The sequence below is a fragment of the Necator americanus genome, chromosome X (genome assembly GCF_031761385.1).
Source record: "Necator americanus strain Aroian chromosome X, whole genome shotgun sequence".
NCBI classification, from domain to species: Eukaryota; Metazoa; Nematoda; class Chromadorea; order Rhabditida; family Ancylostomatidae; genus Necator; species Necator americanus.
This window is the reverse complement of record NC_087376.1, coordinates 13,668,044-13,691,140: the sequence shown is the minus strand read 5'-3', so window position 1 is coordinate 13,691,140 and position 23,097 is coordinate 13,668,044. Positions and strand designations below refer to the sequence as shown.

The window sequence follows — 23,097 nt, the reverse complement described above, 5'->3', positions numbered from 1 at the left end:
TCCTCGTCAGCACAAGTATAGCAAAGAACATCGACCCTTTCGAACAACTTACAACCCGGATCGGACATCTGCGAATGAAAAGATGTGGTCCAACACCAGCTTTGACTACCTTCGTCGCTTACGCTCCAACATCAAGCTACGAAGAAGAAGAAGTCGAAGCTTTCTATATGGAACTGGAGAAGTTCTACAGAGAAGATCATGCCTTCTACAAGGTCATATGTGGGATTTCAACGCCAAATTTCGCCCAAGAAGAACGCCTGAGGAACTTCACATCGGGACTCACGGCCTACAATGGAGTGAACAGCAAGAAGGCTCTCGAGTTCATTATGACGACTAAGACCATCCATGAGAACTCGCAATTCCAGAAGCCCTTCTCCCTGTGCTGGATGTGGGAGTCTCTCGGTGGAGGGTACCGTAATGAAATTGACCATATCATCGTCAGTAAAAGGTTCTGCCCGACGGACGTCGCTGTTGTACCAAAGTTCTATAGGGGATCGGACCATCGCCTCCACCGAGGAAGATTTTCCTTCATAAGGAGAGCAGAGAAAGCCGCCAGGTTCAGAGAGAGAAATCCCAGGACTATCATCAACTGGGATCTCTTCCCTACGCTAGCCGGCTTTTGGGAAGATTCCGCAATGGACAATATCGACGAGACGACGACTCAGTTGAGACGGAAGCGGTCGTGGAAGCCTTGGACAAAGAAGGCGTCCCCACTCAGTACATAAAGGTACTTCGAGAGTCGTACAGTAACTTCACGACCGGAATTTCGCCATTCTACAAGAACATAATCATTGACGTGAAGAAGGGGTTCCGACAGGGTAATGCAATTTCACCCAAAATATTCACAGCCACCCTCGAGAACTCAATGCGAAAGTTGGATTGAGACGACATGGGAGTGAAGGTTGATGTTCGGCCTGACCTCCGAGCTGGAAAAATGAAACGAGCGGCTTGAGGAGCATTCAAGAGCATCGAGGATGTAGTAAAGAAGACCAGGAACACCGTGCTCACCTCTTTAACAACACCGTACTTCCTGCTTTGACCTATGCTTCGGAAACTTGGGCATTTCGCAAGAAGGAAGAAAACGCGGTGAGCGTCATTGAACGCGCAATTGAGAGAGTGATGCTAGGTGTATCCCTTTTCACGCAAGTGAGGGACGGGATTCGAAGTTCTCTCCTACGTCAGCGATCGAAGAATAGAGGCGCCGCCGCATTTGCCAAGGAAAGTAAAATAAGGTGGGTCGGACACGTGATGCGCTTCAACGACAACCGTTTGACCAGAGCCGTGAGCGACTGGGTTCCCCGCGATATTAAGCGCACTACAGGAAGACCGCCGACCCGATGGTCAGACTTCTTCACGAAGTCCTTGAAGGAAAAATTTGATGCTCTTTGTGTCCCACGCGAAAGGAGAAACCACTGGGCTACTCTGGCACGCGATCGGAACAAATGGAAGAATTACTGGCGCCCACTCGACCAGTTCGAAGATCAACGGGAGTCAAGGTGATCAAGGTGATCAATGAATGATAATGAATAATCACTACGGTAGTGATTATTTATTTCATGTTAGCACTTCATTCTTTGCTAATAGATGAGAACGGAGGAAACTCATAATTCGAATAATGTTTCCATAATGTGGAGATTTGAGAGGAACATAGATGTTAAATCAAGTTCTATCCTTCCTAAATATAAAACCGACGCGTTTAGGGAAAAACCATAAAATCTTTCATCTATTTCATCTATGCCTATATTTTCGGGTTAAAAAAAAATTGAAGAAAGCGTTGATAGAAAAAAGCAATTTTAGTTTCCAAAGAATGTCGTTACTGTTATTTCTTACTGATAGGTGAAGGCGAGCGAAGCGAACACCAAAATAAGCCTGAAGTCCGGCTTTAGCCGGACGTTCAAGCTGGTAAAAAATACCAGTAGCGAAATTTTTGTAATGTTAGAATTGTTTTTTTTCTATCAACGGTTTCTTCAATTTTTTTTTACCCGAAAATCTAAGCATAAATGAAATATATTTGGTTCTCTATAAATACAGTTCTATATTTGGAGAACAATCAATCTTAATTTCACATCTATGTTTCTCTCAAACCTCCACAATTTGGAAACATCATTCGGAGTATGAGTTTCCTCCGTTCTCAGCCATTAGCAAGGAATGATGTGCTAACATGAAGACGTGGATATCACTATCGTAGTGATAAAAATAACGCACATAGATTAAAAAAATTAATTAAAGTTTTTGGCGTTAATCAATCCGCTTAGGATGCGCCCCCACGTTTGATTCAATTCAGAAATCGTTTGAGGTTCACGAACGTGTAACTGGCCTACACAATGACTTGCGGTGGCTAGCCGATGTGTCAAGTCAGTGTTTTTATCCTCCCAGACAAGTCTGGTACCAATTTATCGACCCCGGAAAGGTGAAAGTTGAGCACTAAGGCGGATTCAAACCTCCGATCGGTCTTGCAGGAAGCGGAACCTGTAACCGCTACACTACACCCGCCCTGCACATATAATATAATATATAATATAATACACAGACGCACAGACATGACAGAATACGCCTGTTATTATACAGCATGATAGTTTGCAAATTTGGAAGTATGCGTTCACGTAAAAGTTTAATGACCCTCACTAACATTTGAGATATATAGAGAAACTAACTTGCCTTATCAAAGCCAACATACATGCCTAACTTTGGACAACAGTGAAGAGGTAGAGTGGTCGCCTACCAGGTGCATGGCGATGGTTCGGCACCTCACCAACGCAGAGTTTTGGCATCATTATGGAGTATTTTCGTCACACCCACACACTCACGCACGCACACACAGACGCACACACACACTCACACACACACTCGCACACACACACACTCACACACACACTCACACACGCACGCACACACACACTCACACACACACTCACACACACATATACACACACGGACTAACCGCGTTATTATATAGCATGATTTTACTCAATATTTATTCTCTTTTACTTCTTAGTTTTCATTTGTTTAAGTACGTAGGCTTTTCCGCAGCAAAATAGCCATAGTTGTCATTTCCAGAACCCACAAACTTCTTTGCGATTGTTATTTTGTGTACGCGTATTACTTTTCGGCTTTGAAATTTTGGAATGAAATTCCTTGTTAAGCCCAAAGCAATATTTCTGAAAATCGTCGACTCACTCACTTACTTAAAAGCATCATCTCACGAATCTGGAGTGGTACGGATTTCCGATGTAGTATTCGTATACGAGATCGTACATTATAAAGAGAAAAGTGATTTCTCCCACTTCTTCCTAATTGCCGTAGAAAACGGTCCGGAAGATACGGCTTCGAGCGTTCCGGCGCATTATTTTCCACAAGGAGTTCGGTTGGAGCGCGCCAGCCTTGTGCACGCGCGCATCTTCCAGGCTATTTTTTACGGCAATTAGGAAGAAATGGACGGAATCACACCCCTCTTCATAGTCTACTATCCCGTGTACAAATACTCCACCTGAAATCCGCACCACCTCAGATTCGTGGTATGCTGCCTTTAATCACTCACTTCATCTCGTAATCCCTTTGCTCCGTTTGCGAGATTACAGAGAGAATTGCTCTAACATCTTGAACACCTGCGCCGATAGCAGGACCACCTTGCAGTGTAAGACAACAAATCCTCCACGAAACTCCTTTGGCTAACAATGGTTAGTTGAAAACTAAGCCCTAGCATTTCTCAATAACTTGTCATGTTCATCAACCATCACAAGCAGAAGCAGAATTACGGTGATTAAAAGTTGCTTATGAAACTTAAGAATAATAATAATAACCTCTGAATTCGAGTCTTCAATGATGCTGACTTTGTAGAGAGATACAACTAGCAAATATCTGAGGAAATGCATATTTGGAAACTTACTTTTACGAAACGAACTGCTGCGCTAATTATTTGTTTGTTATTTTCTCTGTTGTGAACAAACTTCATAACCTAGCAGGTTTCTTTCAGCATATCATACGAAGTGGCGGTGAGAAGAATGAACTGTTTACCAGATCCACCGGAAATCGAAATTGCAGGTAAGAAAACAAGAGAGGGTTCAATAGTTAATAATAGAGAAATTCCTGCATTTAACGTAAAAGAGTTGAATGAGCATACATGTCTATACAAAGATGACTTTTTTATTGGTTTGCTTAAGCTGTGGCCAAGATTGATATTGATATTTTCTAACAGCTAACTTTTCGGCGTTTTCTTCTTCGTCAGAACCTGGAAAAATCAGAGCCATTAGTGAATTATTTTCTCAAGCGCCTTATTACCTACAAAAACATCCAAACGGTAGGCAAACTCAAACAGCAACACTTGGGCTAGTGCTTACCTCATTAGTTAGACTTGGTAACGCAACAGACCACCACGTACCCCATAAACAAGTTGTTTATGGGGACCTGACTGCCCGCCCCGTAGATCAAAACCTGCGCAGATTTTGATATGGGACTAGTTCGTTTGTGATCGCAATGCACTCATCCTCCCTGTTCATTTTTGGACTTGGCGGTGATCCAAAATACTTCCAGTGTTCTGCGTGCTATGATCTCGAACTCAAACGATAGTATAGTAACCTCTATTTCGGAGTTTTGATGGTTTATTCTACGGTGTGTCCGAGCGGGGTGGAGAGTCTGGACTTCTCTTGTTTTTTCTTTATAATCGTCACCGCGCAACCTGCACGTGATACGATACACTACTCCTGATACCGTGCAATCACCCTCTCTGCCATACGGGCAAATCACGCAACTGGGAGTTGTGCAGAGTCGGTCATACGCACGATTACGCACCAGCCGACACTTGAAGTTTGCTGGTGGTATTTCCACAACTCTCACGTCGTTGTGAAGATCTGTTTTTCGCAGACTGCTTCGTACCGCTCTGGTCCAACGGTTGTCGCTGGAACGTATCACGTGTCCAGACTACCTTATTTTGTTTTCTGTAGCAAATGCGGCGGCATCTCTAATCTCGGATTGCTGACATAGAAGGAAACATCGAATCCCGTCCCTCCCTTGCGAAAAAGGGATGCTCACTCTTTCATCACTCTTTCGATTGAACGTTCAATGACGCTCACCTTATATTCTAACTGCTTGCGAGATACTCAGCTTTCCGAAGCAGGAAATACTGTAGTGTTGAAGACGTGGGCACGGAACGGAGCATTCCTAGTCTTTTCACTACATCGTCGATGCTTTTATACGCTCCCCAAGCCGCTCGTTTCCTCCGACCCAGCTCGGATGCCAGGTCGTCCTTCATGCTCATTTCTCGACCGAGATATACATAGCTGACGTATTCAGATATGTTCACTCCGTCAAACCTGAACGAGGCATCCGAGTCGAATCCGTCTCATATGAACATCGTCTTTTGCAGATTCAGCTGAAGACCGATCCATCAACGTGAATTCGGTCAGCAATCGTTCCGCTTGTCTGATGCTGGATGATATCAGAACGATGTCATCAGCAAAGTCAGCAGCAGCTGGCGACCATCAATCTTTCACTTCCATTTCGTCCCATTCCAGCTTTTGCATAGTGCGTTCTCGAGAGTGGTCATGAATACTTAATAATATATTTAGGCGAGATTATGTCACCTTGTCGAAGCTCACCCCTCACGTCCATTAAGATATTCTTGTACAATAGCGGAATTTTGGTCGTGAAGTTACTACACAACTCTTGAAATATCTTTATACTACTGAGTATAAAGAAACGCCTTGACTTTCTAAGGTTTCCAGGACTGCTTCCGTCTCTACTCTCGTGATACCTCAAGTTTCGAAACATTGTGAGTGTGGTCAATGTGCTCGATCCATTTCGAAACCTTGCTTGGATGTATGACCGTCTTTTATTTAACATTTTCCAGTCCTATTAAGTACAACTCCTGTGAAGAGCTTGTAGATGTCGGATATGCAATTGATTGGGCGATCGTTCTCGATGTCACGGGGATCTCCCCGAACGATTTTTTATTGACATGATAGCATGTCAGGAACGTCAGGAATGACATATCCGTCTTCCCTCAAAGGGTGACGAGGCAAGTGGACATGGCTGTCGAAGAGGTCAGAATAGAAATCGTTGATAATTTTCTTCATTCCCCTTCTCAGTGCAGTAATTTTTGTTCCAGTTTCTGCGAGTTCAGTTGGGTTACGGAGAGCAGTCATTTTTGTCTTACGATTGGCGAAGTCTCGGCGGGCAGAGCGAATGCTCTTTCCTCCTCTTGCGGCTTCATCCAATACTGTTGCTCTTCTCTCTTTAAGGTCTTCTTTTATTGCCTCTCTGTAGAGTATTGTGAGCTCGGATTGCGAGTTCCTGGTTGTCTACGGCTCGTGAGGCTCCACTTATCAGCTCAAGAGCGTCCAAAGACTGGCGTCTCTTGATAGTTTCAAAACTTTCAGCCTTCCTCGAGCGGTCGTTGAGGTGTTCAACGAGCCGATCGTATTTCTCGTCGATGTTGTCAATAGCAGAATCTTTCCCAATGCCGTGTAGCATAGCAAAAAGTTCCCAGCCAGTTTTGGGACTTCTCTTCCTGAACCTCGCTCTCTACTCTCTCTCTATGTGAAGGAAAATGTTCCGGAGGCGATGATTCGATTTCGTGTAGAATTTTGGCATAACGGTGATTGCCTTCCGACAAAACTTTCTACCGACGATGATGTGATCAGTAAAAGGTTTTGCCTGAAAGAAGTCGCTGTTGTACCAAAACACTCAACAACAGAAGGAAGTCTGAAGGAAGGATGTGATCAATTTCACTATGGTACCCTCCACAAAGGACTCCTACGTCCAGCGTAGAGGGGAGTCCTTCAGAAATCCAGTGTTTTCATGGGTGGTCATGGTTGTTACGATAAACTCGAAAAACCTCTACTTCTCCGTTCGTTCCATTCTGGGCTGTGGGTCCCGATGTGAAGTTCTTCAAGCGTTCTTGTGGGGCCAGTTTTGGCATTAAAATTAGCAACTATAACCTTGTAGGAGGCATGGTCTTCTCCGTAGAACTTCCTTAGGTACATATGGGAAGCTTCGACTTCCCCTTTTTTGGAATGTAAACGACGAAGATAATCAAAGTTGGCGTTGTACCACATCTTCTCAACCAAAGAGTTCCCGATCCAGTCGTAAGTTGTTCGAAAGAGTCAAGGTTCCTCGCCATATTCGTGTTGACGAGGATACCAACTCCACCAATTCCTCTACTGTCGTATGTTCCTAAGATCATTCTTCTTCAGTTTTATATATGGCGTTTAGTGGGTGAGGTCTCGGCCCGATGACGTCGCACTTAATCTTTCTAATCTCAATAATAAGGTCTTCAATGGCTGCTTCAGATGCAAGCGTACGTGCGTTATAAGTACAAAGCGTCATTTCAGTACTTTTTCGTTTCGGTAGCATAGATGACTCCTGCAACCCCGTTCTTTCTTTTGTTGCCGTACGAGGCGCTCCTCTAAAATCAGAAAAATCTTTTTATTACCGTGAGGTGCATATAATGTCAAAGCTCATGGGCAGGTTGGGCGTCTAGTACCATAAGCTCTTAGAAGAGCATTGCGTTCCTTTCGGAGTGAGCAAATAGAGCTTATTTGTTGGAGACGACTCCAAACCGCATCTCTTGCGGTCGCCATAGACTGGCACTTCCTCAGATACTGATTAGTAACTGTTGCACGTACCACGACAAAAGAATACCTGTGCTCAGGTGTGATGACAATTTTTTCATCATCGACATCATTTCTTACCTACATGCCACACTACGCTAAACCTTATCATATCATCATGCTTTATAACAATGGCCTTAGTCTGTGTGTGTTTATATGTCCGCGTGCCTGACTAAAACGAAATTACTTTATACAGTGAGACGTGTTCAACTCTGGCTTAGTGCTTTTCTGTAGAGATCAGTCTAGCAGTTGTGAGATTGTGCGCCTGCACCGTAGAGCAGAAAAATAGAGTGGGACTGGTACTACCCCATCTTTCTGATTTCTTGTGATTGGTGCGCCAGAAAGGAGTGGAGCGTTTTCCACTGACGCCTTACGTGACAATTGCATACATAGCATTTCACCCAAGTGCACACTTTCTGCTCTTCTGTGTGGCACCCATCAGAAATTAGGAACACAAACAAACGGCTGTTTACATACGGAGTAGCGGCTTATTAGCAGCTGATCTGAAGTAGAATCTTATCTTCAATATTATAATGATTTTGCATCATTTCGTGCTAGTACATTACTGAGAACAACCTTCTCGTCTTTTTCCCTAACTATCTTCTCCAAAACTTCAAATTACTTTTTAAATCATAACCGTGACGAAAGAATATAGATGTGAAATCAAGCTTAAATATTCTTTAGATGTAGTACCGACACATTTACAAGGAAGACTGCGAAATCTTTCAACAACGCTTATATTTCAAAAAACGTAAAGAAAAATTAGAGTTAGAAACAATTTTAATTCCACGACAAAAATTTCCAGGGAGGCCTCCCACTTCCAATTTTTCGGACAAAGGCGAGTGGCGCAAGAATCCTGAAAGTCCGGTTTGCGATTGATGTCGCGTGGTATCCAGTCACTTACGGCTCTGGTGCAACGATTGTCGTTCAAATGCATCACATGTCCGCCCACCTAATTTTGCTTTTCTTAGCATATGCGGCAGCATCTCTGATCTTTGATCGGTGATCTAGAAGAGAACTACGAATCCTGTCCCTCAATTGCGTGAAGCGGGATACTCCTAGCGTCATTCTCTCAACTGCGCGTTCAGTGACGCTCACCGCGTTTTCTTCCTGCTTGTGAAATGCCCAGGTTTCCGAAGCATAGGTCAAAGCAGGAAGTACGGTGGTGTTGAATAGGTGAGCACAGAGCCGGATGTTCTTTGGTCCTCTTCACTACATACTCGATGCTCTTGAATGCTCACCAAGCCGCTCGTTTAATTTTTTCAGCCCGGAGGTCAGGTCGTTCATCATGTTGATTTCCCGATCTAGATATACATAGCTGGAGCATTCGGATATGTTCCGTTGAGCGCGAATGGGGCATCGTTCCGCCTGATTGATGCTTGATGTTATAACAACGATGTCATGAACAGAAAGTGGTGTAAAAGGCAGCCGCGAACTTACACTTCCATGTCATCCCATTCCAATCCTCGCATCACGTTCTCAGGAGTGACACTAAACAGTTTTGAAGAAAACCCTGACGAACTTCTCTCTTCACGTCGATTATGACATCATTGTAGAATGGGGAAGATTTGGTCGTGAAGTTGCTATACAACCAGGAAGTATCCTTATGTAGAGAGTAGGGACGCCTTGATTGTCCAAAGTTTCCATAACCGCTTCGGTCTCAAATGTATCAAAGGTTTTCTTTAATTCGATGAAAGTGAGACACAGCGGCATCTTGTACTCTCCCGATACTTCTATGAGTTTTCTATGAAACTGTGTGTATGTGGTCAATATTACTGAACCCTTTTCGGAACCCTCCTTGCTCACATGGCTGTCCTTCATCTAATGTTCTTTCTATCCTACTTAGGATTACTTTTGTGAAGAGCTTGTAGGAGACAGACAGTAAGAGTAAGACAGACAGATTGACGATAGTTGCAGATGTCTTGTGGGTCTCCCTTCTTGTACAACAGCACGGTCTTGCTGGTTTTCCATTGCATAGGAACCTTGCATTCCGACAGATAACGAGTTAAGAGCCTCGCCACTGTGTTGAGTAGGACTGGCGGTAGGTACTTTATATGTTCAGGCTTGATTCTGTCGAGTCTATTCTGGTAAAGTATGATTCTTCACCGTCATGGTGGCATGTCGGACCTCAGAAGTGAGGACCTTTGGAATGACATGTCCGTCTTCCCTCAGATGGTGAAAGGCACGTGGACGTGGCTGTCGAAGAGATCTGAGTAGAAGTCGTGAATGAGCTTTTCCATCCCCCTTCTCGATGTTGTAGTTGTTCCATTTGGGGTCCGGAGAGCAGTCATTGTTGCTTTACGATTGGCGAAGTTCTGATGAGCGTAGCGAATGCTCTGTCTCGCCTCTGCAGCTTCTGCCAACACTTCTTCCTGCTGCTTTTGCTGCTCCACGCTGACCTACCAGCTCTAGAGTTTTCGGAAACAAGCGTCTCTTGGTGCTTTTGAAACTTTTCACTTTCCTCGTACAGTCGTGACGACATTCTACAAGCCGTTCATATTCGTCGTCGATGTTGTCCATGACGGTATCTTCCCAAAAGCCGACAAACGAAGCGAATAGTTCCCACTCGATGATGATTCGATTCTGGGAGTTCTCTTAGTGAACTTCGCCGCTTTTCTCCTCTCCTTGTGAAAGAAAAACTTCCTTGAAGAAGGCGACGGTCCGATCCCGTATAGAACTTTGGTACAACAGCGACGTCCGTCAGGGAGAACCTTTTATTGACGATGATGTGGTCTACTTCATTACGGTACCCTCCACCGGCTGACTTCTACGTCCAGCGTAGAGAGGAGAGCTTCTGGAATTGGGAGTTCCCATGGATGGTCTTAGTCGTCATGATGGACTCAGAAGGCCTCTCCCCCTTTCCATTCCATTTAAGGCAGTGGGTTCCTTTGTGAAGCTCTCCATGGCCGGTCCATGTAAGCGTTCGGGCGTTGTAAGTACAGATCGTCATCCTAGTCCTTTTCCGTTTTGGTAGTCTACGTGACTATTGGAACCCTGTCTTTCCTGGCGCTACCATACCAAGATTTCCTCCGGAATCAGGAGACCCTTTTCTATTACTCTGTTTTGTATAAAAATTTAAAACCCATGGGCAGGTTGCAAGCCTCTAGTCCCATGAGTTTTGGGAGTACGTTGCGCTCTTCCGGAGTAGACGGAGCTTATTTGTTGGAGGCGACTCCTAACCGCCTCCCTTGCACCTCCCAATCACTTGATTGCAGGTTTTTGACCGACGTGCGCGATACGGTAGTATTATGAGCCACAGCAGAAACAGGGGGTTCATTCCGTGAATCCACCCCCATCTCGGGGCAGGTACAAGGTCGCTTTTGGTCCGCGATTAGCCCCTATCCGCCACCTGGGAACGCGCCACGTAGCCTCGCGACCAACCGGCTGTGTTCCCTCTAAAGAGGGAGATGCGTGGTTTAATTATCCAAGTTTCAGATGCGAGGAGATGTTCTTGTAGCGAACCAAATCCAATCAGTGGAGATCAGTGCAGTAAATGGTTCCAACTATATCAAGGATCTAGAGTCGGGTCAATACGACATGAAACATGAGTGTAGTTGAGGTGCATTTGCGTACGCGCTCGAAATGGCGCGGTGGAGGCAGCATTGGGAACCAAGATGGGACCGTCGCAAACTACAGCGACGGGTGCTGCCAGCAAGGATTTCACCACGCTCCTAGCCACTACGCTCCACCGAAGCGCCTCGAGAGAAGCTGCGTACGCAATTGCGTACGCAGTTTCTCTCGAGGCGCTTCGGTGGGTATATATCGTGTTTATCGGGAAGCAGAATCGATGCATACCGAAACTCGTTCGTCACGTATTCGTGCTGCAATGTTTCCTGATAACGAAGCTGGGCCTTCATCTGATGTTCCTCTCAGAAGCACTACAATAGAACTGATGTCTGCTCCTGCTCGCGAATTGAATACAGCAGTATTAGATCTGCTTTATTTTGAAGGTACTACCAACATCAGTACTCTGCCTGTTCCACACTTTATTGATCTTATGTCCGATCGCGATGAGACTGTTGTTGCACGAGCTGTGGAAAGGGTTTACCTTCTTTCCAAAGAGGACAGCAGTCACCAGTACTAGAAGTACTAGAGTTCCAGTACCCGAGATTGGTCGATGCTCTAGTTAAGGCTAGCAAAGGCGACAATATCAATGCCGGGACACTAAGTCATATTTCTGAATACCCTTAGGGAAGGATGCAAGTATTTCGTTCAGCTGGCCTAGCGGAACTAATTCCTATGCTTTACTGTCCTTTCGAAACAGTAGTGAAATATGCAGTTACTACTCTTCGTAATCTTCCTATGCATGTGGATACCGTGAAGGCGCAGGCACGCCTACTTGGTGCTTTTGAAGCATTAGCACCTCTTTTTCTCAGGAGCAATTGCAAGTTTTTAGCACTGGTGGCGGACAGTCTCTACTTTCTTCTATTAGATGATCCACAATCGAAAATCGTGTTCCTTTCTTGGGTGGGCTTCAAACGCTGGTCCTCACACTGAACAATTACACACAGTATCCGAAACTTATGTATACCGTTATTTGATGCATAAGATCCTTATCTGTTTGTCAACAGAACAAGGCAGCTCTAATTTCACTAGGGTGGCTGCCAGTTTTGTATAGAGAGTTATTTGCGGCAAACGATGACCGTGTACTCTTGGGACACTAGTTGCAATGTGGAACCTTTCAGATGCAGCAACTAATGAAGACAATTCAGCGCCTTTGGTCATACGTTTGTTGGAAAGTGTTCGGTAGCGGATACTGCCCAAACATCTTGTGCTTGCGATATACTTGGCAATCTCACATGTAATAACGTACGAAACAAAGAAACGCCATGTACTAATCACAGAGTGCAATCGTTAGTAGAGGCAATAACCGTTTTCCGGAGGTTAACGAAGCTACAGAGCCTGCTTTGTGTGCTCTTCGCCATTGCACTGCAAGACATTCATTTGCTGAGTAGGCTCAAAAGACCTTCGTCTCTGTAGAAGTTCCAGTGCTACTGAAACTTTTGACAACAATTCGTGCCCCAGTCATCAACGCTGCTTTTGGAGTGATTCGAAATTCTGCTTTGCTTCGGGCGAATCTTGTGGAACTGACACAACAAGAAAGAGATGAGACCATTGTTTCGTTGATAAAGTATGTCACTCAGAACTAGATGTAAAACTCCAGCACCTTGGAATACGGGGCCATATTTTAGACTGGATGATTTCTTATCTGAACCTGAGAAGTATGACGGTCAATGTGGGCTACAAATATTCAGCCAAGTTCCCTTGCACAAGTGGGGTTGCACAAGATGGAGCTCTGTCTCCTCTTCTGTTTCTTATCTACACAATCGACCTACCAAATGTGCTTATAATTTCTTCGCATGTGAAGGTCCAAATGTACGCTGCTGACATTGACAGATCTATGACATTCATGCATAAAGAAATGGGAGAATCGCCAAGAAGTACATTCTGCACTTCAGAGATTACTAGCTAGGATGTTTGACTGGGCTTCAAGACGGGATACGACTACGACAAGTCTCTGGTTACGCACGTAGGTAAGGGGCATGTGGCTGATTATAGTATGGATGGAGGAGCTCTTTAACTTTTTAGATCTGTAAGAGACTTAGGAATTTTTGTCAGTGATAATCTCAATTTCTCAGAACATATTGTACGAAAAGCATTCTCTTCTCTTTTTCGTCTATTCCGTATCTCCCACCCCACTATTCTCACTCGTTTATACAAATCGTTCATCTTACTTCATCTTGAATATAGTTCTCATATTTGGAGTTCTTCAACGAAACACATAGAAAAGCTCGAAAATGAGCGGAAGACTTTTACTCGTATGCTGTTCAGAAGAACGTCAGCAGACCTGACGGTCGCTAGCTGCAATGATCGTCCCAAAAAAATAAGTATGAACAACTTGAAAAAGAGACGTATGCACGCCGACTTGATCTTCGGTTTTTGAGTCCTAAGAAACGAAGCCAAGTTAACGCCCAGCAAATGCTGGTACTTCGGCCCTACTAACGAAAAAACGGGTGGTTTCAACTTACATTACGCAAAAATTCAACGTAGAAACTGTGCTCTAATGTTCAACAACTTCAGAAAGTTGGTTGGTGCCTCGTTATGTTTTTAGAGCTGAACACAAAATATTCGAGATGAGTCTGAAGAAAACTGATTCACGCGGGTGTTTGAATACTGATATCCAAGGTGTATGTTCTCTGATTCTATTACGCAACTTTCAGATGTCTGATGCAATCTGCACAGCATATGGACTGTCATAGATTGCCACCAATGATACCTCTCAGTTGTTTTTCACATTTCTCTTTTATTCAGTCTCTCTCCTATACTAATTTTCTTCAGTATATTATGGCCACTCCTCACCTTCTTCCGACCTGTAAAGCCTAAGTCTCTCACGCTCATTCACTAACAAGGACACCAATATTTTGCGGTTGCACCTTTTTAATTTGCTCAGTCGTGCTACCTCCTCTCTCCCTATCTCTGATTAACCTCCTCCCGCGTCTTGACTCCTGCATTTTCTAGCTGGTTTGGTGTTGTCTAGACTGTAGTGTTTAGTTGTTTGAGGACCACGAAAGTTGGCGAACCCTCTTGTTCAAGGTCCCCCGTCAGATTCGCTTTGTATCCCAACGTGTCGCTTCCACCTTGGCTTAATTGATCGTCTAGACCCTATTAATGGGGAGTGGATATGATAACAGGATTCTTCACATTCTGTGGTAGGAGAACGACATGTTTGACATGTTATCCGCCACGTAAAAGACTGTTCCAGATTCCGCTGACAATAACGTTGTCGATTTTTCTTTTTTGAAATGCTCTGACTTAGACAAATGTGTTTTGCTTTCTTTTTCTTTTGGTGCACCACTGGTGTATGTGAATAAGACAACATTGGGGATTGGAATGAGGCTTAGGCCTAGTAATCCCTTCATCCACCAAAATAGCTCCTGCCCACACGTGATGGATTCCCTAAGTCCAGTGTTTAGGTTTCAGGACAGCGACCTCAGTTGCTTCAAATCACATCATAATAGAATCACACTATACGTCATTAACTTAAACCCCCGGTCAGTTACTTTATATCGTGAGGGAGTGACTATTCTGCCTTTCTTTGCCCCATCATTCGATTCAGCAAATCTAGTTGAGTCGAAGAACATATATTGCCATCCAGACCATGTTATTGCCATCCAGACTATGTTAACCCAATTTGGAAAGAAACAGACGCACAACATTTCTACGAGAGGTTTCAGATTACGGTGCTTTCTTCAAATGCTGGTTTTTTAAAGCAAGAACACCGCGAAGCTTTATCGGTACAAGCACTCCTGATAGCGAAATATTGGTTATGACAACATTACTATTGCTTCCGTGTCAGAAATTAACTGAATGTGACCCACACTTTAAACTTTTTGCTCTTCATGCTAAACAAAAACAAGCAAACAAAGTATCCGACAGTCCGCCTTCAGCCGGAACTGGGACTAATACATATATACTTATATATGTATGTCTTTATATACGTGTGTTTGTCTGTGTGTCTCGAAATTACGTCATAAAGGAGAGCAATGTTGCATTGGCGGGAACTGAACCTGGGGCTTCCTCGTTGCAGGTAAGCAGATACGTGAGCGTACATGAAGGCGTGAAAGGAGAGGTTAATTTCAGCTATGTACTAGGAAGAGTTCATCCTAGCAATTTCTACCACAGAAAGAAAGAATTAATTCAATGTTTTGAATGAACTGAAAGAATGGTTTGAAAGAAATAAGGGCTTTTATTCTAAAAACTGCTGAGCATAACGTTTCACACGTTTTCTCATCAAATACTACTTTTTCCCGCGTCTAAGGTAAGCTCCTGAATATAGCGTACTTTGGTCAGAAAGTAGTGAGATAGGTGGAACGGGTCCCACTAACCTCACATGTTAGGCGTGTAGACGTCAGAGTCAGGTGAGCTGAAGTGAGAACGGTTTTAGAGCGTTAATTAGTTGTCTTTAATCCAGAAGGCTGTGAAAAGGGTCCCACAGCATTGGTTCGATGCGCCAGCGACGTAGTGAGTTGGGATGGGATGGGTTTCACGGCAACATTTATTCATGTCGGCACCAAGAGGCAGTAGCAAGGGATGAGTAGATCCAACAGTGTTACTCAGTGGTGTTGGCACCAGAACGCAGTGATATGTGTCTCACGGTGTCGAATTGGTGCGCCACAAAGTAGATAGATGGGGTGATACAGGTTGCCTGCCTAGCTTTTCACTCAAATGTAATCCTTCGTATGTCCCTTTGCTGTACGTTACTCTCGTGTTTGCCTCTTCCATCAGAAATTATTATATTATAGGTACATGTCCAGGCACCCACTTCGATAGTATGCAGCTGTTTACTTGGTTTGACGATAGAATCTTCCCTCCTCAAGTAAATTGACGTTCACCTTATTTCGTAATTGGACATCATTCTATGTTAACTATTGGGAAAGAAGACGAAAAGAGTCTCGGTGTTATAGCGGTGTCGAAGGAGCATCAGTGTAAAATCAAGTCTGTTTGAATGTTCTTTAAATGTAGTGTTGACATCATTAGCAAGAAGAGTGCAAAATCGGGCATCTCCTATGAAAACTAAATCACAATTTGGTTATCAGCAGTACACTTTGGTATTTCATGGACTTCCAGGTACTCAAAAATTACCTCCTTTCATGCTAATGTGCAGTTCCTTATATAACTTGTTGGATATGGATATATGATGTGTTGCTCTGTAGCACTTTTCAGGGGATATATTTCTCACATAAATCCTTTATCACGGCTTTTTCGACAGTGAAACAGAGGAACACTGTGGAAGTGAATTACTACGACGATCACAAAAAACTGGATACGTTCGTCGTGGACGCCTCATCTACCGACGATTCCGTTCAGCATATAACCAAGGGTTGGATATGCTCTTCTACTGTTGATAGAGTAAACCATACGAAGCGAGTCCGAACGATCTGGCGGCACAGATATAGAAGTTACAATGTTGAAATCCTACAGGTCAATCAATGCAGTCTCTGAACTGAGTAGTCAAAGAAAAGAAGATCTTGTGAAATGTGGCGCGGCATTGTTCCGGTTAATGGAGGTGGCTGGCGTTAATCAATCCGCTACGGTGCGCCAATGCGTTTACTTCAATTCAGAATCGTTTGAGGTTTTTATGAACGCGTTTTTGATCTATACAATGACTTGCGGGAGCTAGCCGAAGTATCGAGTCAGAGTTTTTATCTTCCCAGTCAAATCTGGTGTCAATGTGCCAACCCCAGAGGGATGAAAGCCTTGGTCGACACCACGGCGGTTTCAAACTATCAATCGATCGTTTTTTCACAGTAGATCCTCTTACCGACTACGCTGCACCCGCTCTATCGGTATGGATGAAGAGAGGCAATCCCGGTCTTGCAAAACGATATGTCATGGGAAATTGCTAAAATTCCGATTTTTCCAAGTGTGAGAAGTGTGTGATTTTAAACAATCTAGCAACGTACTTGACCTGATGAAGAGTGAATCGCTTATGACTATATTGCAGAGGAAGACTTTCTCTGTGAGCATCCTTACATATTTTAGCTGTTCGAAGACTTTCCATTTTTTCAGAAGATAAATAGGAAGAAGCTGAAGATTTGGAATTTCGTTCGGGGTAGTTAGGGCCTTCTTGTTTTGCCAAATTTTTGGCTCCGTCGAAGATCGTACTTGCTGAACTATTGTAATAAAAAAAACGAATAATTTCTCCTGAATTCAAGAATGTGGTTTAGGAACCAGAAGGACAGCTCAACCACGTACTTTTTTGACGTTTCTTAGAACAAAAAAAATTGCTCTTTGCCATGTTCCCTTTTGCCCGAGTTTCAACACAACAATTTTGCTGAGTTGTTTTTATGAGTTCATCATGTAAGATCGGCGCTGTCGTTTTTTAGTAGACAATGGAGCCGAAATGGAGTTGCTGCAAATTCTGGAGAATGCCAACAATGGATCTGTAGTTCTGGGCCATATGGGACACGCCCACATGGACAAGGAGAAAATAACGCAACTCGAGGTAAACGACAAAGGAAAAACTCGGAAATACGAAAGGACAACAAGACAAGATCTAAGGTTTCTTTTTTGCTATCATTGAAAAAACTATACCTCAGTGCCGCCAGCAATAACCATAAACTCTAAAGACTGCGGTTCTCAGAAGTTTTACACATGAGATTTATCGAAGGGAGTGACGTTATAACAATTCTATCGTCTTCCTTGTACATCACTATCGGTTCTAGCGATTTTATTCCTAAGAAAATCTTAGATTGTATTCTCTCTGAAAATTTGCACATGGGTTTTTAAAGGCATTACTGAAGAATATAGGGTCTTTGAGTGCTGTTTTTAGGTGTGGATAAAGTTTTGATCTTAGGCTTGCGTTATGGAAACAGATTCTCATTCTAGGAGAAAATAGTGTTCTGTGATAACTTAGTTTACCTTTAATTGTGAGTAATTATTTCTGGTTCCTAACAAAGCTTACTTAGAAAGAAAAATTAGGTGAAACAGGGACCTGAGATATCAAGAGCACTGATAGCCATCTGTGCGACATGTGTGGAAAAACGTCTGAGAATAATTGCTGGCAAACAAAACCACAAGATGACTCATGCAACAGCAATAGAATCTTTTGCAAATATCTTGGCAACTTACGAACAGCCTGCGTTTGCGGAAATTTCCTTCATATTGCAAAGCGCGTAAATCATTGTGTCGGTCATGCTTTCGCAGAATTCGTACCGATTCATGCTCAACATGCTTCTTGATGACAACGTTGAGCAAGAAATCAGTACAGTACATGTACTTGCAATGAACATTTTTCTCTAGCTGATGCTATTGTTCTTCCAAAATTCGACTTTCGTTTCGATAAGGGATCGTACGTTCGATTCTTTTTCAGGATTTTTCTCTTTTTGGAGACCTTCAAGCATTGCACCCGACAACATGTTGTCGCTGTGGGTTCTCTTCTCTGTGCCAGAGTTCAAACCATCATTTATAAATTCCCATAGTATTCCATCAGCGACTCTACAATGGATTTTGGATACCTCAACTTACTTTGGCAACCTCACTTGTACAGACACTTGTGCCCTATAACAAACCATTTTTATTGGGGATGATCACTACTACTATTGCCGAGCGAAACTCCAACAGAGCCCCTGCTACCTGACCTCTATTGGAAGCACGAAGATGATGCCTACAATCCTCTCCGCAGGGGTGAAGGTACTGTCTGAGGTGGTCAAAACTCAAGTGAAGATGAAGATCAGACTGTTTAATGTGACTGATCCTTTATATCATCTTCGAAACAACATGCTTCAGAGCTCCCACTAGATTTATTCGCTCAAGTGCGACACTGCTGTTTTTCAGCGTGCCAGTAGTTTCCGCATTCCCAAAGCAGCGAATTTTGTTGGAAGTTTGCGCGGTAATCAAAGGGACTAGCCACTAATTTCATAATCATCCTGTGTGATGATGTCGTTCTTTTATTTCAAAATGGTCTCTGGGTAGCGGTGCAGGTACGGTGTAGCGCAGTCGGCAGGAGGTTCGCCGTGTCTACATCGGTCGAGGTTCGAATCCGCCCTAGTGTAAACCAAGCCTTTCATCCCTCCGGGTTCGATAAAATGGTACCAGACGTTCCTAGGAGGATAAAAACACTGACTTGATTATCGACTGGGCCCCGTGAATCATTGCTTAAGCCAAAATGCGTTCCAAAAACCTCAACGACTACGAATTGCAATAAAAACGCTTCCCCGTCGGTGATTTGATACACCAGTGATTTTATCCTTTTTATTAGGCACTACCGTAGGAGAAATAAACAATATAGGAACTGATCAACTCCATGCACTTTATCCTTTTCATCTTTTAATGTTGTCAATTAAGAGTGATTCTATTTGATGTCGACATACGCTATATTCAGATTCTAATTCTGTAAACTACCTGTTCAGTTTATAATGAGCTCAAGAAGAAAAATTTGGGAGAAGACAACATTTTCCAATGAACAGACCAACTGGAGAATTACTCCAAGTCAATCGTCCCTGCTTTTTGCAACTACCAAAATTTTGCAAACGTGATGCAAAGGTGACAAAAAACCACTTCAGCCCGTTCTCGAATGAATGTGCTCCCTAATGCATCTGACACGTGTATACTTGTTAAGACAAATTTTTCTTCAGGCTGCTCTCTACGCTTTTGCCTTTTGCACATCCCCTTGATGGGCACTTCCTTAGTAGCGATTTCCACAAATAATTCTCCAAAATTATGTATGGACAGATACACATATCAAAGATAAGCGGATAGAAAGCTTTGAGAATTTCTTGAAGAGCTCGATAATTGAATGCCTCAAAACAAACATGTAGCGGTTGAAGATGGCAGATTAGTACTTGGACTAAACAGGAATTCTTCGAAGTTTTTGGCTGATCGATGACATGCGTAGACTACTTATTACTGATGCTCATGTTCGATTGTCCTTGAATGTTGGCATTGTTGAACACGTAGCTTTTGAGTGATTTGCCTGAGTTGTAGCAAAGATTGGTATCGATCTTTATTAACAGTTAGCGTTTCGGGCGTTATCGTCTTCTTCAGTCCCTGGAAAAATCGAAGCCATCAGTGATCTACTCTCTCAACCGCCTTTTTACCTACAGGAATTATTACAACGGTAGTTAAACTCGAACAGCAACACATCGGCCAGTGCTTACCTCATTTACTAGATTTGGTAACGCAACAGAGCACCAAGTACCACAGCTTTGAATCACAAGGGATTTTCTGTACGTACCTCACGGCCCGCACCGTAGATCAAAACCCGCACAGAGTTTGATGTAAAACTAGTTCGTATATGATCCCAATGCATTCACATTTCATTTCTGTTCATTTTTGGACTTTTGGCAGTTATCCAAAGTGCCTTTAGCATTTTGCGCGCTATGATCTCGGACTCGGAGGAAAGTATCGCAACTTCTACCTCTATTTCGTAGTTTCGATGACATATTCTATTGTTGGCTCTGTGTGGGGTAGAGAATTTAAATTTTGCGAGTCCATCTAAGTGCACTTTGACCCGAACACAGAGTGGGCGTTCCGTCTCTCCTATATAATCGTCACCATACGACCTGCATGTGATATAATACACCACCTGACACCAATGCAATCAGCCTCTCATCCGGGCGAACCACGCAGCTGGGAGTTGTGCAGAGTCGGTCATACGCACGATTACGTACTGACACTTTCCCCGGTGACACCTCCACAACTCTTACGCCATTCTGTAGACCCGGTTTGAGTAAACAGCTTTGTACCGCTCTGCTCATACCATCAGATATGTAAGGTAGACAGAACAGAATCTTTTCTCGGCCGTCCCCAACGTTGGGCCTTCGGGAGAAAAGTCGAGTCTCTTGAGTGGCACAATCTCAAGTCAGCTACTCATTGGAAATATCACCATGTTTACGGACCATGCTTGTTCCTGGCTGCTCGATGCAATCCTTGTTGCCATCCTATATATGTTACCTATAATGGAGTTTCTCATCTTGCTGGGTTGCGCTGAAAGATAATGAGCTAAAATGTTTTTGCTACTGAGTTCTCGATACCACTTGGTCTTCGATATCCCATTCAGCAGATAGATGTGTACATTCGAGAAAGCGAATGCAAGAACTTAATGCACGGACACTGCTGGTTGAGAAGATTGAAGCATTCGTCCAATTCTGCCTCTGTTAGGCAAACGACACAACAATCATCTACATAACAACATTACAGCAGTAGTTTGCGATCCAATATAGGCTTTTTGATTTTTGGCATAAAGACAATGACGAGAATAGGTGTCAGCCTTCGTCTCATAGCCTAGGCAATACTGTCCCGGCCATCGCTCATCAGCATCATGATCTGCATATTGCTCAATCCGTATAAGGCCGCATAAGATTAATGAAACCTGGCGCCGCGTGAGCAGTTCGTAAACAGCTTGCATTGCGAAATCGTTTGAAACGTTCGTATAGTGCGACGTAACGTTAAAGGATTCTATGACACCATCGGTTTCGAACTTCTTACTGCGAAAATGTTTGGGGAACCTGTTCGAACTACTGGTGGGGAAGGACATATCTGAGTAGCTGGCTTAGAGCTATGTTTAGCAGCCAGGAAATCCTATCCATGGGGTTCCCAATACCATTTATAGTAGGTTTCACTTTAAAGTCACGTGGATTATTCAAGGCGAGACTATTTTCAGAGAGTTTGAGTTCTTGTCAAAATGTTTAGGGCCGGACATACCGGTAATTCAACCTTGAGACTTGTAATGACGTTCTTTAGTTGCCCTGTTGTTCCCGCTGTTTCATCCCTATTCAGACGACAACATTGCTTTCTAAATTTGTTGGCGGAGACGGAATATACACCTGTTGCAAAAACTGTGAACTTGTTATCTACAGTGGGGTTGGGATCTGGTGGTTTATACATCGTACGTGGGAAAGGTAAGGATCCTGGGTATTGTCTGTTCTAGCGCTTTTGTTTCTCTCTATTACCTCCTCTTTTTTGACACAGTCGCAGCCTATCACGAACCAACTGGATTCCGCCCACGATCTTGCACGACTTATTGATTGAACAGGCGAGAAACTAGGGCGAGACCCAAAACAAAAAGCGCATCAGCTGAGATGAGTTCATCGCCACTCACAGAAACACGAAATGAACCTCGTACACTGTGGCTGATAGCATTGATGCCGTCTGAAGCATAATCTGAACATATAGGTTGTGCTAACAGGTTTACTTACTTTCTGGTGTTGCTGATTGTGTTCCAAATGTCTGAACAGTGTAGATTTAGCACTACAGCGGATACAATCATAAGTGCACTTTGGCTCACCCACTTTTTTTCTTCAACATTCTTCTTTCTGCATACACTTTTTTAGCAATGAGAACATTTAATTCTGTCCTGTTTTCAGTCCCATACGCAAAAGTCGTTGTTCGATTTGTTTCATCCGCTTCCCTTGGAGACACCACTTATCTAGTGTAGTCGCTTGGTGTTTATGAAATTCGGAATTATTTGGTATTCTCGACAGCGAAGAGAATGGTCTGCCTAATCACCATCACACTGCAGCTTATTTAAAAAGAGGTGCTTAGCAAGTATGTTTTAAAGATATGCAAGCACATCAAACCAGTCAAGCGACTGTAAAGAAGATTGTGAAACGATTTTTTCTCTCAACGAAAGAAGTTGCTTTACCAGTCGGAAGCAGTTTGGTGGTACATCTTTTAGTAGTGCTCATTTCCGACTGTTCTTGAATCTTTCATATTGAGTATCTAGCTTTTGATTGATTTTCTTGATACTCATTATCAGCCAAAACCAGTCTTTCACATTTAGAAGATCTACCTATCACTAATCGTGATCACATTGCAGCTTATTTAGAAAGAAGCGCTTAGCAGGTATCTTTTAAAGATGTGCAACCACATCAAACCAATCATCCGATTGTAAAGAAGTCGATTGTGAAAGCAAAAATCGATACCTGAAAACTGAACAGGTTTGAAGACGCCTTCAACGAAATATCGAAAACATCTTCGAAAGAGCATA

At 43.4% G+C, this 23,097-nt stretch overlaps 5 protein-coding genes across 7 annotated transcripts in view; 3 read left to right on the top strand and 2 right to left on the bottom strand.

Moving 5' to 3' along the window:
- RB195_022919 (uncharacterized protein) overlaps nucleotides 1–23,097 on the top strand; it is a gene marked incomplete at both ends in the record, with an annotated part of 40,930 nt that overhangs the window by 14,749 nt on the left and 3,084 nt on the right. For 2 of the 3 annotated variants that reach the window (XM_064210176.1, XM_013444932.2), the window contains 5 exons: nucleotides 11,805–11,949; nucleotides 12,588–12,738; nucleotides 12,800–12,843; nucleotides 16,378–16,488; nucleotides 17,495–17,669. In XM_064210176.1, coding sequence (XP_064066057.1) covers nucleotides 11,805–11,949; nucleotides 12,588–12,738; nucleotides 12,800–12,843; nucleotides 16,378–16,488; nucleotides 17,495–17,669 — 626 coding nt within the window. Of the gene's footprint in view, nucleotides 1–3,973; nucleotides 4,042–11,804; nucleotides 11,950–12,587; nucleotides 12,739–12,799; nucleotides 12,844–16,377; nucleotides 16,489–17,494; nucleotides 17,670–23,097 lie in introns of those variants that run through there. The other variant, XM_064210175.1, reaches the window with a different exon arrangement.
- On the top strand, nucleotides 75–1,500 carry RB195_022923 (uncharacterized protein; the record flags this gene model as incomplete). The annotated part of the gene is made up of 3 exons (XM_064210181.1): nucleotides 75–437; nucleotides 491–818; nucleotides 965–1,500. 3 exons carry the CDS (start codon nucleotides 75–77, stop codon nucleotides 1,498–1,500), a joined length of 1,227 nt encoding a protein of 408 aa, XP_064066060.1.
- Nucleotides 6,232–6,468, bottom strand: RB195_022922 (uncharacterized protein; the record flags this gene model as incomplete). The annotated part of the gene is made up of 1 exon (XM_064210180.1): nucleotides 6,232–6,468. The coding sequence occupies one exon, from the start codon at nucleotides 6,466–6,468 to the stop codon at nucleotides 6,232–6,234; it is 237 nt and encodes a 78-aa protein (XP_064066059.1).
- RB195_022921 (uncharacterized protein) lies at nucleotides 9,906–10,127 on the bottom strand (the record flags this gene model as incomplete). The annotated part of the gene is made up of 1 exon (XM_064210179.1): nucleotides 9,906–10,127. The coding sequence occupies one exon, from the start codon at nucleotides 10,125–10,127 to the stop codon at nucleotides 9,906–9,908; it is 222 nt and encodes a 73-aa protein (XP_064066058.1).
- On the top strand, nucleotides 11,152–11,691 carry RB195_022920 (uncharacterized protein; the record flags this gene model as incomplete). Its single annotated transcript, XM_013444933.2, has 1 exon — nucleotides 11,152–11,691. The coding sequence occupies one exon, from the start codon at nucleotides 11,152–11,154 to the stop codon at nucleotides 11,689–11,691; it is 540 nt and encodes a 179-aa protein (XP_013300387.2).